Source organism: Marmota marmota, unplaced genomic scaffold, assembly GCF_001458135.2.
Source record: "Marmota marmota marmota unplaced genomic scaffold, marMar, whole genome shotgun sequence".
Taxonomy (NCBI): Eukaryota; Metazoa; Chordata; class Mammalia; order Rodentia; family Sciuridae; genus Marmota; species Marmota marmota.
The window spans coordinates 3,187,213-3,201,923 of NW_025999895.1; the positions used below are offsets into that span (position 1 = coordinate 3,187,213).

Here is a 14,711-nt window from a genome sequence, read left to right on the forward strand (position 1 = left end):
ACACTCTTCTGGTTCTTCTCCTACCATCCCTCCTCTCCCTTCCCCTGTTTTCTCTTCCTGTCCCCTTATCCTTTCTGGGCCCTGTTTTTCTGTTTTTGTTTCTTGGTTTTTTTTGTTTGTTTGTTTGTTGTTTTTTTTTGTTTTGTTTTGTTTTGGTTCTTTTTCCCTCTTCACTCACGGAAACCTTTTTTAGACCACCAAGTTTTTATTTATGTCAATAACTGCAGGCCAGCACCCTGCGGAGGGCGACCGGCAATGACCTCCATTCACCTCCCCCCTCACCATTCTCCGACCTCACCTCCCCCATGGAAGCTGCTCACCCCGTCGTTGCCTCCACCTGGGCTGTCAGTAGAACCAGGTGAGCTCGGGCGGGGGCCCCAATCCAGGCATTTGTCGGGTTCCATTGGTTCACTCCTGTGGTGAGGGTGCATGGCAGGTGAGGAGCCATGAGGGTCCAGGATGGGGTCCCCTCCTGCCTGCTCCCTTTCCATTCAGCAGCAGACCCCGCTTGGTCGATGGCAGAGGGTCTCTGTGTCCTGGCTTGCTGTTTTTGTCACAGTCTTCGTCTGTCTGCCACACGTGTGTGGTGCTGGGTGTGCCGAGGGCTTCCCTGTCCTGAAGCCCCTGGCCAGCCCCAGGACAGAGCTTCACTGGGAAGAGAAAGGCTGTGCGTGAACTCAGGCCTGGAGTCCTTCAGGGCCATCCGTTTTGCCAGCCAGGGTCGCATCTTGTTTTCCCAGCAGTGTGCCCTGCCTCCTCAACCCGCAGAGGGTCCCCAGGGGCTCCTGCCATTGGCTGGATGTGGCTTCTGGAGTAGGGAGGCTTGATTCTGCCTTGGGGCTTTTCAGACCTTCTGTGGATAGGCTTCCCAGTCCTCCCGCCCCTCCTAGTGGGCTCCCTGACAGGAGCTCGCCACTCTCGAGAGTGCCTAGGGCAGAGTAGTGTCTCCCTGACAGTGGAGGCTGATGGACTGGAACCCCTGGGCAGCTGGGAAGGTGTGAGAGAGGGCACGGGTGAGGGACATGGCCTCTTGGACTCTCCCTGCGTGACTCCACCTGCCTTACCCTGGAGGCAGCCTGGGACCGTCCCCACTTGGGTGTGCACCCCTGACCCTGGCCTGGTAGTTTTGCACTTGGTAGTCTGCAAATATCCAGACATCTGTTGGGTATTTTCTCTTGGTTTCTTTGTCACATAACCTTTATGAAAACACTCCAGGGGAGCCAGGAATGGTGGTGCACGCCTGTAATCCCAGCTGCTTGAGAGGATGCTGAGTTCAAAGCCAGCCACAGCAAAAGTGAGGTGCTAAGCAACTCAGTGAGACCCTGTCTCTAAATAAAATACAAAATAGGACTGGGGGTGTGGCTCGGTGGTGGAGTGCCCCTGAGTTCAATCCCTGATTACTCACTCCATCTCACCAAAAAAAGAAAAAAAAAAAAAAACTCCAGAGAACACCTGGGGTGGCCCAGCCTTGGGGTCCAGGGGTATAGCTGCTATGGTGCTGTGGTCTGCCCTGGTTGAGGTGATGGTGACAATGACGATAGTCCTACTGATGCCGTTACCCTTTGAGGTTGGCAGCCTTGCTGCTCTGGCCAGATGAGCGCTAATGGCTCTGGAGCTTGGCCCTGCAGGGCTGGCGAGAGGCAGGTCGCGGGCCCCAGCACAGCCCAGTCCTGCCCCGTGCACACCTCGCAGGACAGCTCGGCTTTACAAGTCGTGGTCCTGAGTTATTGGCCCAGAGTCAGAGGAAAATAACCGTGGTGCTGCGGGCCGTGCCTGCCCTCCTGAGAAGGCTGCTGGGGCTGCCTTGCTCTGGGGCTGCCTTGCTCTGCCTTGCTCTTCAGGGTTTGCCTTGCTCTGGGGCTGAAACGTGCATACCGAGGGGACTTTCGTGAACTGTTGCTCAAAAAGCAGAAACAATAGAGTTTTAAAAAAAACCTGTGACCTCTTACTCTCAAGGAAGTATGACGTACAGTTCTCATTAACTCCGATCTAAAGAGATTTTGATTTTATTGTCAGCCTGTCTTCACATACGTGTGACTCATGTGTCTGAGAATTACAGGAAAGGACTGTTTTGGAAAGGGGATGAAGGTGGGCAGGGGGAAGAGCTCTGTGTGGGTTTTTCAGAATGACCTTTTTTATCATCCCCTGTCCCCACAGGGCTGTGTCACCTATCCCCCGATCATCCAGCCATCCAAAGCCGCCTGTTAGCCCTCCCTCTACATCACTGACCAGTAGTAGCCCCCAGTCCCCAGGGACTTCAGAGCCACAGAGCCGTTCCTCTTCCTGGACTGCCCTGCCTCAGGTCAATGGGGACTTCACGTCCCTTTCACACCAGCCGTCACTGGAGGCCAGCAAGGCCCCTCAGAGCCCCTCTAGGAAGAAGAAGAAGCTGCTCACAGGAGAGCCCCAGAAACTAGGCTCAGTGGCCCGTCAGCCCCAGTGCCTCAGGGGAGAAGCTGTGGCGCCCCGCAGGAAGAGGAAAAGGAAGAAGAGGAAGTGTCCAGAGGACACGGCCGCCGTAGCCCCTCAGGAGGGTCAGACTCGGGGGCAGCCCTGGAGTCCCAAGAGCAGGAAGAAGCACCAGGCAGAGCTTGCAGCTGATCCACAGGAGGAAGAGGGCACACGGCCACAGGCAAACGTCCTAGAAGCCCACCACCTGAGTAGCAGGAAGCGGAGGAGGAGAGGAGTGGAGGGATTCGGGAGAGTCGGGCTACCCCAGGACCCACCTTGGCCCAGGTGAGCACAGGTCAGAGACACGCCCCGGTCTCTCCATCGAGAAATCATAAGCACGCCGGGTGTTGTGGCACATGCCATTATCCAGCAACTCAGAAGGCTGAGACAGGAGGATCCTAAGTTCAAGGCCAACCTGGGCAACTTAGCAAGGCCCTGTCTCAAAAAATAAAAAGGGCTGGGATGTGGCTTAATGGTTAAGCACCCTGGGTTCAATCCCTACTGCCAAAAAAAGGGGAAAAAAAAATCAGGCCTGGGGCTATAGCTCAGCGGCAGAGCGCTTGCCTAGCATGTGTAAGGCACTGGGCTTGATCCTCAGCACCACATAAAAATAAAATAAAGGCATTCTCTCCGCATACAGCTCCAAAAAATTTTTCAGAAAAAAAATGAGAAGTGAAATAATCCATTCCCAGGTGGGTGCAATCTACAAAGATATGCTGTTCTGGAATCCTAAAAATGTAGTCTGTGAGGCTTTTGGTGGACCTCGGTCCCTTGAGTGACTGACAGCAGAGAGGACAGGTGCTTCTAAGCCATGGCCATCACTGCATGAGCAGGGTGTCCAAAGATGCAGGGTGGTTGTGTGTTCTGGGGGCCACAGCAGCCTGCATGTGTAGTGAATAGGGCTTGTCCCAGCTGCACTAGCGTCACGCTGGTGTGGCTGTGGGCGCCCAGCCCCCATGTACCCAGCCACTTCTCTAAGCCAGTGCAGAGTGAGCGCTGTGCCACCTAGGCGTCCTGTTGTGGTGGGGTGCCCGTCTTTGTGCATTGTCTCGACTTCTGACTTCTGCCTCCGACTCCCAGCAGCTGCCCCTCCCCTGACCCTAGAGAGCCTGCAGCCAGGATGGAGTCTCCAAGGAAAAAGAGGAGGAGGAAAAGAAAGCGGGAGGCGCCACGGGAGGAAGAAGAGAACGATCATCCGGAGGGCCCCAAGAGGCTGAGGCCTAGTGTCTCTGCAGTCCCCGTGTGGAGTATGAATGGCCAGGTTCCTGGGGACCGTCTGGGTGAGCACTCTGGGCACATTAGTCAGGTTTCTGTCACTGCGACCAAAATACCTGATGAAGGCTGCTCACAGTTTCAGAGGTCTCTGTCCATGGTGGGCAGCTCCATGTCCTAGGCCTGGGGTGGAAGGGTGTGGTTTAGGAAGGCAGTTTGTGAAGCCAGAAAGCAGAGAGAGGGGAAGGGGCCAGGGACAGGATAAGTACCAGCGTGTGCCCCCCAGTGACCTACTTCCTGCCACCGCACCCCACCTGCCAGCCCCTTACCCCGTCTCCCAAGGGTCCACTTTGATGTCAATGGATTGAATACTGACGAGGTCAGAGACCCCATGACTTCCCAACAGCCCAAGCCCAGCCTCTGGACGGTGCCATTTTGGGGACTAAGCCTTCAGTGCATGAGCCTCTGGGAGATGCTCCACATCTAGGCACTACACAGGCAGCTTTGAGGAGCTCTGGTGGCAAAAGTGATGGGGGTACTTCCCTGTCCTGTGTGAGGCCTTTGCTGAGCACTGGCCCATGCGTTAAGTCTTTAACTTTACATCACTAGCACAAATGCCTGAGATAATTAGGAGAAAAGGGGTGTGTTTTAGCTCACAGCTCTGGGGGCCCAGCCCCAGGTCTGCAGCATGTAGTGCTGGGAGTATGTGGCGGAGCAGGGCTCTCACCTCGGGACGTGGAAGACAAGTGGAAGGAGTTGGGGTCCCACTGTGCCCTGAGAACCTCCCCCTAGGCCCTGCTTATTACAGCTTCTGTCACCGCAGTAGCACCTTCCTGAGGACAAGCCTCCAGACGTGAGCCTCTGGGGAACCCTAAGATCTAAACTGTAGCAGGCTGTTTCTGGCCACAAGGCAGGGTCGACTCATGGTGTCCCCTCCTGCTGGCTGCAGGGCTGTGCTTTCTGGCTTCTCTTATTTTCTGCCCTTATCATTTTCATGAACTAACGTGGACAGCAGCCTTCTCTGTTGAGTAGAGTACTTACCAGCACTCAGGCACTGCAGTGTGGGTGAGCACTTACCGCTCACGAATTCTGCAGGTGGCTGTCAGTGATGGGTGTGTGACAGTCCCCTCATCTCCTATCTGTAGGGCCAGGACAGGCTCCTCTTGTACCTTGGAACAGAGAGCGAGAACCCGATGTGGTCCAGGAGTTGCTCAGATACTCCTCTGACAAGGCCTACGGGAGCAAAGGTATGTCCAGACAGGACGTGGTACTGTCCTCTGCAGGTGGGCAAGCGTGGGTCCTATTCCTAGAGGAATCTAGAGCAGCTCCAGAGGTCTGTGGGCATGACAGCCGCACACACAGCTCTAGGTAAGGTGGCAGTGTCAAGGTCCCAGCTAGGGAGGGACAGGGCAAAAAGCTCCTGACCCTGAATGCAGGCTGGGCTCGGAACCTCATTTGTAAGGCAAATTTTGAGAGCAAGCATGAGACATTGTTTCTCAAACATGGGCGTGGATTTACAAAAACAGGTGGGCACAGTGGTGCACACCTGTCATCCCAGCTGCTCAGGAGGGGGAAGCAGGAAGACCACAAGGTGGGGCCAGCATGGGCAACGTAGCCAAACCCTGTCTCAAAATGAAAATTTTACAAAGGACTGGGGGTGGAGCTCAACAGTGAAGTGCCCCTAGGCTCAGTCCCTAAAGAAAAAGGGGGAAAAAAGAGAGCTCTATGATTGGTGATGCAGAATTCAGGGCTCACTGACTCACTGATGCTGTTCCCATGTTGACCGTCCTGGTCACTGTGCCCCTCCTTTTTCCCTCTCATGTCTGTCTCTGCCAAAAGGTGGCACTCACACGTTTTGAACATGTGGGGGTAGACAGGCTTCCCTGGCGCACAGGGTCAGAGTGGCCCACAGGGTCTGGGAGCCCACATGTGCTGACGGCGGGTGTGTTGTGCAGTTCTGAGCTGGAGTGGGGAGCCGTCCGCGATCAGTCAGGATGCCATCGAAGACAGCAGATTGGCCCGTACCCAGACTGTGCTTGACCACTGGGATGAGGAGTTTGATCGAGGAAAGGTAGGACTCGTGACATGGCTGTGGGCTGACAGTAGGATGGTGTTGCTCAGCTTGGGCCAAGGGCAGGGATGTCTTGAACTCTGATAGCAGTTTGAAGCTTCGGAGAAAGTGGCTCGGCCAGCTCCAGGTGGTGTGTCTGGTGCTGTGGGCAGGCATTGGCCACGCTGCTGGGGTACCTTCATCAGTGCTGGGTGGCAGGCCTCCTGCAGAGGGTGTCACTCACTGTGTGGGGGCACCCCTGTGCCGGGGTGCTCCCACGTAGGAGACTGGGCTCAGGGCAGCCCTCCTGAGAATTGTAACGCCTGATTCTTGATGTAGGAGAAGAAAATGAAAAAACTCAAGAGAGAGAAGAAGAGAAACTTCAATGCTTTCCAGAAGCTTCAGAGTAGACGGAACTTTTGGTCTGTGACTCATCCAGCCAAGGCCACCAGCCTCAGCCACCGCCGCTGAGCTCATGCTGTTGAGGTCCGTTGTAGGGGTGGTGTCTCCGGTGTGTGTCTGTGTGTGCGTGTTCTGGGCGTGGTGTCTGTGGGTCTGCTGTGGCGTGTATGGTATGTCTGTGTGTCTGTCTGGTGTGCATGCGCCTGTCCCTTGTAGGAGAGGACCCTGTGACATTTTCCAGCTCCCTCGAGAGGGCTGTACCCCTATCCTGCGGGGACTCACTCGAGGGTGTTCTGGGAGTATCAGGTCTCTCTCCTCACCAGGACATGTGCCTGTCCCGTACCCTCTAGGGCCGTCACTTCCTGGGAACTCTGTCTGGATCTGAAGAGTGGCCTCAAGCAGACTCCACCTCCCTGTCACCTCTAGGCTGCTGCACTGTGAGCCTGCCTCGGCAGGGGACTCCTGTCCCCACCGTCTTAGGGGACCCGTGAGGCCTGGGCTTCTACGGCTCAGAACCTGTGGAGACATTCACGAAAGGCCCCTCACGCAAAGCCCTGGCATGTGGTGTCACGCAGACCGGCAGCTCGCTATGGGGCCTCCAGAAAGGCCAAGTGACCTTGTGGTCATGGACAGTGGGGTCTGGGTGGGCAGAGCTGTCTGCCCCAGCTCTGGGGCTTTTCCCCAGTTGTCCTGTGCTCAGAGTGGCAGGGTGCCTTGGCTCTTCCTGGCGAGCACCCCTTGTTCCCTGCAGGTGGCGCTGTCTCGTGCTGCGCCCTGTGACTGTATGCCTTACTGTCTGCCTCAGAGAGGAAGGTCCTGCACTGACCACATTGCTGCCTTTCCCTTTCCTGCCTGGGGTTGGCCCTTCCGGAGTATCTCCTCCTCACAGGAACTCCAAGCTCTGTGGAGAGCAGAGGCTGGGATGGGAACCCTTGAAAGTAATGCCAACGCATCTGCTTCCGAGGCTGCTGCCTCTCCTGATGGTTTGGCTGTAGCTTCCCTTCAGCTGCAGTGACCCGTGGGTCTCTGCAGAAGTGGTGATCTTGGGGATGAGGTCTCCGTTAGCTGATATCCGAGCAGGCCTGTGGCTTCCTGTACAGTATGTTTCCCTGATACGCAAACCCTGGCTTCGTGTACTCAGTCTTGGGAGCGCCGTGGAGTCTGGCTGATTGTACTGTTCACGCCCCTCCCCTGTGCAAGCCCTGACTGCAGACGTGTGGTTGGACGGGCCTGGGTCTCCTCGCGGAGGTGCTCTCTGAGGAGGATGGCACCTTCCAGGCGCTGCTCACAGTGCCGGGCGCTGGCCCTCCCCAGGAGGGCCCACCTCTGCCCTTGGCCTGTGCCACCCTTATTTTGCTCTGCTGCCACACTTGGGGCCTCACTTGATCCTGGTGTAGAAAGAAGACTTACTTTTTCTTTATGGGGAGGAGATTCTTTTTGTTTTCGTTTCCTGTTTTTCGTATTTCCTTTTAAAAGAAGGTGGAGGGAAGAGTGGCACCAGGGCTGATCTGTTGGCTGCTCCCCATCCCAGAAGGAAGTGGGCCATGGCTTCGTGACCTGTTGTCTGGGGAGGCCAGGGCTTGCTTTTCCTCTTGAGGCGCTGACGTTCTTTCCTGTATGAACTGCGTCCCCAGCCGTTTCGTTTCATAATGCCTTGTAGTTAAATTTAGTTGTCTTCTAGCACAGAATTGACCTCCCCTCTCGCTCTCCCCTCTTCCAAGTGGGTCTCTTCCTTCTCCGCTGGATTGCACGCTGCAAACCCTTGTCCTGGAGGGGCTGCCTCCCTCTCCCAGGTGGTGGAGTGCCTGACCTGACTTTTGACGGTGCTCATCGCTGACCGGCAGAAGCCAGCCCCTCCCTTCCCAGAAAACCATCAGCCAAACAGGGACCAAGAAGAATGAGGCCCAGAAACCACCACCACCACCACCCACCCCCCGTTCAGGGTGCCCGTAGTGTGTAAGCACATGTTAGTGACCTCAGTTCTTGCCATGGTGGCCTCTCGGCACAGAGCTTGCCTTTGTGCTTGGGAGTGCAGGTGACGGCCCCTGTGCAGTGGGCCCTCACCAGTGTTCCTCACTGCCCCATTCACCTATCGTGAGGAGCCACTTCCCACTGTGTCCTGGTTGTGTGGCCACACCCATGTGTGTACAGGCGTCCCTGCCCTCTGTACTTCCTCTCCAGTGGCCTGGGGAGCCCCAGATGTTGCCAAGATCTTGGTGCAATAAATAATGTGCTGTTGTGAGTCCTTTCTGTGTGTCTTTTTTTTTTTTTTTGAAGATGTACACAAGGCCTTTATTTGTTTTATTTCTGTGTGGTGCTGAGGATGGACCCAGTGTCTTGCTCAAGCTGGGAGTACTCTGCCGCTGAGCCAGCCCCAGCCTTCTCGGTCGTCTTTTTCCTTTGACTTTTACAAAGGCGCGAGTCCGCCACTCCTATTCCCAAGTCAAAGGTGGGGTGCCAGTGTCCCCCACAGCCCCAGGTCCCTGCTAATGGGATGTTGAGGTGGGAGATTGCCTAAGCCTAGGAGTTCCAAGTCAGTCTGGCAGCGCAGCCTGGTCCTGTCCAGGACAGAATGACAACAGGAGGGTTTGAGACTGAGTGGTCCACTCAGTTCTGTGGGTGGTTTTTAGTGAGTACTCTACCAAGGATATTTGAAGCAGAAGCAGTTTATTCTACTTGTTGCTTTTTTTTTTTTTTTTTTTAGTTCTTTATATACTCTAGATATTAGACCTCTTTTTTGGGGGTGGGGTGTAAACTGGGGATTGAACTCGGGGGCACTCAACCACTGAGCTACATCCTCAGCCCTATTTTGTATTTTATTTAGAGACAGGGTCTCACTGAGTTGCTCAGCACTTCGACTTTGAGGCTGGCTTTGAACTTGAGATCCTCCTGCCTCAGCCTCCCGAGCCACTGGGATTACAGGCGTGAGCCACCATGCCCAGCTTTATTGCTTTTTAGGTTTTTAATTGACTAATATTTGCATCTCTAGGGAAAGATGAGAGAAATAATGGATTTCAGTGACCAATGACATTTCTCACTGTTGGCTAATACGGGGCAGGAAGATCCGGTGGGAATCTTGCCTGCTTTGCATGTGGTAGGATGGAGGGCAGAGTGGCCACAGGGCTGGTGCTGGCAGCCCATTCTGACCCAACAGTGTCTGGCCACAGCTTGGAAGGCGTGGTAAGACTTGTGTCCGTGTGGACTGGGGTTGTGGCCATCTGGGAACTTCATCTAGGTTCTCCTGGACAGCACTGGTCCTGAGCCCTGCTGCCAGCCATGGCAGGTCTGGGAGGAGCAGGCAGGGTCATACAGAGGTGCCCAGTGGCCAGGAGGCTAGAGTGGCAGGAGCAGCCCTGGGGAACCAGGAGAGGAGCTGACCTGCCTGGGCGGAGCCTGTGGGCTCCTGTGCAGTGAGTGCTGCTGCGCGCTGCCTGGCAGCTCCGTCACCAGCCTTCACCTCCCGCACCTCTTCAGGGCCTTTTCCACGCTCTCCACGAAGATGTCCCTCAAACCCAGTTCTGGACTTGGCCCCTCAAGGTTGGGTCAGACAACTCAAAGGAGGAGAGGAGAGGAAGCCTGGAGGTGAGACTGCCACCAGGTGGAGGAAAGGGCACTCTCGGGCCTTGCTGCAGCCCTCTGACCAGCCAGGCAGTGGCCAGTGGCCTCAAACCACTGGGGATACAGTGGCTATGGGGAGGCCACACTGTGTTGTCACTGTTCTCTGAACACTGGCCACTCTGGGATGTGTGACGGCCAAGTGAGAGTCTCCCATGGTGCAATGGACCTTGCAGGCAGGGCTGAGGGATCCAGCCTGGGTGAGCACCACTGTGACTCACAGTCACTAGGAGGGATGCCCGGTGCCTCCTGATGAGCCTCAGGCCAGGCAGTGTGTCAAAGCAGGGGCCACAGCGTGACAGAGAGAAAGCCTGGTCGTCCTGGTTGGCAAGCTGGGCACCAGGGCCAGGTTAACAGGATCTCATTTGCTTAGTGGACTCCTGGGCTGATAGTGTCTGCATCATAGCCCAACGGGGGTGCGGGGGTGGAGTACAGAGGGTGGCAGGTAAGGCTGACCGTCCTGTGAGCAGCCAAGTAGGGTCCCTTGGGCATTCATGAAGTGGAGTCAGGAGCACATACAATGAAGGTCTGGCCCGGGCAGTCAGTCGAGGAGGCCAAGGAAGTAGCCAGGGAGTAGCGGGCTGCTTCTGGTTTCAGGAGGCCGTAGGTGGGTGACAGTTTCAGTTTGAGACAATGGCGATGTCGGCATGTTGTAGAACGCCGAGCCTGGGGGAGTCCCAGCCTGGGAAATGGGCAGTAGGTGAGCTCTGAGTCTTCCAGTTAAGAACAAGTCCAGCCGTCGGTGCTCCTGGGGGTGAGGTCCTGGACACACTGCAGGGGGTCAGGGTTAGCAGCAGCAAGCATGACCCTTGGGCCAGTGCTGAGCTGTGTGCTGTGATCCCCTGCCCTGGGTCCTGGCAGGTGGACAGTGTGTTCCTGGAGGGTGGTGTCAGTAGAAGCAGGGGTGGCTGGAGGAGGGCCAGTGAGCACAGGACACGGGCTTGGGGAGTGCAGTGTCCTCTGCCCATCAGATCCAGGGCCAGCTCCAGCACTGGCCCCTCCCAGAGCCCATACCCGCACCTTTCCACAGCCCCATCCAACTCTCTGCCTCTGGCATGGCCCCATAGGGCTCTGGGGCTGCCCCGCTGCCCATCTTGCTTGGGACTTCTGCAGCTGCCTCCCAGTCCCGGGGGGTTATTCCGACGGTTTCCCTCCACCGTGGGCCCGACTCTGGTAGGCGAACGATTTCTTACTGGCTGCTGAAGCCGCCTGCTCTGTCCTCCCTCTGCCTGGTGGTCCCAGCACCCCAGAGCAGCAGACTCCCCGGCAGAGCTGCCCACAGAGGCCAGTGGAACTGGACAGAGGTGTCAGGCCCATGTCTCAGACTCCAGCAAGCACCAGTCACCAGGGGTCATTAGGGCATGGGTTCTCAGATGTCCCCATGTTCTGATTAGGCCTTCCTGAGGACGTAGTTCTGGTAACTCCCCGGGGTGGCTGTGCTGGCAGGATCCAGGCACAGACCTGCTGTCCTGGTCTGGTGGCCCTCCAGGGGCTCAGGTGTTGGGATGGGAGTGTGGGGAGGGGTCTCGTGCCTGCGTGAAGAAGCACTGTCGCCCCCGACCCCTGTGGGGCCTGTGTGGGCTGCAGCTGTTGGAAGGAGCCCCGTGGTGGGGGTCGGAACTCCCTGTGCTCCTCCAGGGCTGCGCTCCGCCCTCCCCTCCTCCTGCCTGCTCCCTGTTTCATCCCCCTTTTCTTAGGAACTGGCCCCCCTGGAAGCCTGGCGTCTGCTGTGTTCCCCAAGCCACTCATCCCTCCACTAGGCTTCAGTTCACTCCCTCCTTTCACTCTCCAAACCCTGAGCCTGCTTCTGTCCTCGTTACTCCACTCCGTGACCTAATTCCCAAATCCAGTGGGCATTTGTCACTGGCTTCTTCCCAGGATCTCCCACTGTTTTCCCCTCCCAGATGGCCTCCTATCCTGCCCACTGAGGGTCAGTCTTGAACAATGGACACTCAGTTTGTGGATCTGGCCCAAACTGGGCCATTGGTTCACCCCACCACACGCCTTTCCCTACCTATCCTACTGGCAGACTCAGGGCCCAGGTAGAAATCAGACCTGTGTTCCTTCCCCAGAGATGGTGAACCTGGCACCCCGGTCGGAAGTCAGAGCACCTGGGTGCCTCCCCTGCCACTCCCGCTCACACCCATCCTGGAGGTCGGCCTTCCCAGCTGCTGCCCTGGAAGCCCCCCCTGCTTCCTGCTCTCTCACCTGGAGCAGCCTGGGCCTGGCATCTTCCTCTTGGGCTTGAGTGGCCTCCCGCCAGGTTCCTGACCTGCCTTCCTGCTCCCTGTCCCAGGAATGTCTTCAAGATAAGCAACTGGATGCCTTCCACAGGAGCTCCGCTGCCCCCGGCCCCACCTCTCAGCTCTGCAGCCCGTGGCCTCAGGGTTCTGGGTCCTGCCCTGCTGGCCTGGGAGGCCTGCCCCTGCTGCCAGGTGGATCAGGAGCGTGCTGGCCCTCTGTAGACTCTGACCCGAGGCATTGCTCACGCTCTTAGCTTCCTCCAGAGGAAACTGCAGGTGGACCCTGCCCATGAGGGTTGAGTGGGGTTCACTCATGGCTTGCTGTAGAAAGCTCAGGGTGTGGGTCCAGACTGGGTTCTGACGGGACCCGGTAGGAGTCGGCCTCATGACTGGAGTCAGTCGTACCGCCTCTCCGTGCTGTTTTTTGAAATGCCTGGTTGGATTTGGCCGGGCAACTGTGGCTGTGTCCTTACACTATCTGGACCCTCTCCTGCCTGCTTCAGTGAGGAGGGCAGTGGTTAGGGGGGCTGGCAGGATGTGGCTACCAATGCCCTCCCTTGGGCAGGCTCTGGGTGTATAGGTGGCTTTTTTGTTTGTTTGTTTGTTTGGTACAGGGGATTGAACCCAAGGGCACTTAATTCCTGAGCCACATCCCAGCCCTTTTTTAAATTTTTATTTTGAAACAGCGTCTCGTTAAGTTGCTTAGGGCCTTGCTAGATTGCTGAGGCTGGCTTTGAACTTGGAATCATCCTGCCTCAGCCTCCTGAGCCGCTGGGATCACTCACGTGCACCCCACACACCTGGCTCGGTGCATCTTACCATGGATGGTCCAGGCTTCAATACACAGAGCTTAAGGACATGGCAAGTGCCTGCTGTGAGCTGTGTGCAGGGATCAATGTGTTACGTACATCAATGACTTTTTCATGGCTGTTTCAAAATGGTGTGAAGCCTCATCACCCCACGCTAAGAACTAGTATTGTTACAACGTACCTTCTGTGGGTTTTGCTCCTGTGATGGTAGACAATCCGTTTACAACTCCTCTCCCTTTCCAGTGTTTTCTTCTGCTTTTCTGTCATAGGTGGCCACATTTGGATATTCCACTGCAAGGGAGCAAGGCTGTTGTCTGGCCAGGCCCAGGATTGCCAGCCACCCAGGAAATATTTATTGAACAAGGGAACCTGAAAAGGTCGTGGAGGAAGCCTGGCTGTGACTGGCATTTGGATGCTGCTCAGAACACCGCCAGCCCACTGCCCGCCAAAGCCCGAGCTCAGAAATCCCCCTTCATGGACTTGGCTCTGTGTTGCCCACTCGGAGCTCCACCACCCTTTGTCTTTTTCACACGTGGAAACACTGTGGTGAAGTCGAGTGGGAATTCTTCTATCTGAAGCAAATGCCCAGACAGTGGCATGTGGCCAGCTGCCTTCTGGGTGGCATGGGAACAGTTGGTGACAGCTGGATACAATCAAGTTCCATTACAAACAGATTTTAAGTGCCACTCATACATAGAAGAAATTGCAAGCTTTAGCAAAGTACAATCTGGGGTTTTCAAAGCAAGACAATGCCCCGTCGGAGCCGGCAAGTGGTTGTGTGTGCAGCCTTTCACACGGGTCAAGTGCGCCTTCTTCCCCAGCGCCCCTCGGCTCCTCACAGTCCTGCTGTGGAACTGGCACACATGGGCCCGGATGGCTCCCGCTGGGCTGTGGGTCCTCCTGCCTTGCAACTTGCTGAGGACACTGGATTAAAGGCCTGTACATACCCCACCCGGTGGGAAGTGTCAGAGGCTGGCTGCTGGGGGAGCTGCTGCTGCTCCCAGGCCTCTACTCTCGGCTTTCTCCAGGGAACGGATGGTCCCATCAGGGTGGGCACTGAGCTTGTTCTTTTTCAATGAAGCAGGTGTCCTGATGCACTTCTTAGCCCTTGCTGTCCCTCCCCGGCCATCTCTGGCCACAATCTGGCTTTGCAGGGGTGGGTTAGGCTAGCTGGCAGCAGCTGGCCATTTGGTGTTGCAAGTGGGACCTCAGATATGTCTGGGCTTCCTCTGTGGTGCATATGCTGGGGGGTCCCTCTGCATTTTGTCCTTGACCCTTCTTCCTTCATCCGATCTTCTGGCACATGGCTCGGGTGGGTTGTGAGTTGACCCTTTAGTACAGAGCTCTGATGCAGTGCTCATGGGTCCCCTTCTCAGGAGACGTCTACTATACCTCTGCTTGTTACCCCTACAGCCTCGCTCATCCCAGTGGGAGAATGGAAAAGCAAGGAAAAATAACAATTTATTGTTGAAAAAGGAATCAGATAAAATGAGCATTAGGAAAGATTGAGAGATTGTAAGACAGTACTTAGAGTAGTATCTGATATGGTAAGCAACCTCTAAAAGTTTTGTTAAAATTGGTTAGAATTAAAATTGGTAATGCAAGCTGGGTGCAATGGTTCATGCCTATAATCCAAGCTATTTGGGAGTCTGAGATAGGAGGATTGCAAATTGGAGGCCAGCCTGGGAACTTAACGATACCCTGTTTCTAAATAAAATTAAGAGACTTGGGGATGTAGCTCAGTGGTAGAGCACTTGCCTAGCATATGTGAGGCCCTGGGTTCAGTCCCCAATACTGCATAAATAATGCAGACCTAAGGTATATGATTTTAACGTGATGTGTGTTAGTTTCCTAGAGCTGCTGTAACAAAGCACTACAACTGGATGGCTTAAGTTTCACACTATCAATATGTTTCCTCCATGTTCTGAA

The 14,711-nt window shown here is 55.8% G+C and overlaps 1 protein-coding gene across 5 annotated transcripts in view; it reads left to right on the forward strand.

Annotated features, from left to right (window-relative positions):
• Positions 1–14,384, forward strand: part of Usp36 (ubiquitin specific peptidase 36) — a 37,465-nt gene extending 23,081 nt beyond the window's left edge. For 2 of the 5 annotated variants that reach the window (XM_015504105.2, XM_015504103.2), the window contains 7 exons: positions 228–358; positions 2,158–2,736; positions 3,532–3,731; positions 4,809–4,910; positions 5,619–5,734; positions 6,053–6,199; positions 6,466–8,360. In XM_015504105.2, the coding sequence (XP_015359591.1) occupies positions 228–358; positions 2,158–2,736; positions 3,532–3,731; positions 4,809–4,910; positions 5,619–5,734; positions 6,053–6,184 (1,260 nt within the window). In that variant the 3' untranslated portion in view covers positions 6,185–6,199; positions 6,466–8,360. Of the gene's footprint in view, positions 1–227; positions 359–2,157; positions 2,737–3,531; positions 3,732–4,808; positions 4,911–5,618; positions 5,735–6,052; positions 6,200–6,438; positions 8,361–13,051 lie in introns of those variants that run through there. The other 3 variants (XM_048797657.1, XM_048797655.1, XM_015504104.2) reach the window with 3 other exon arrangements.
• The last annotated feature ends 327 nt before the right edge of the window (positions 14,385–14,711 follow it).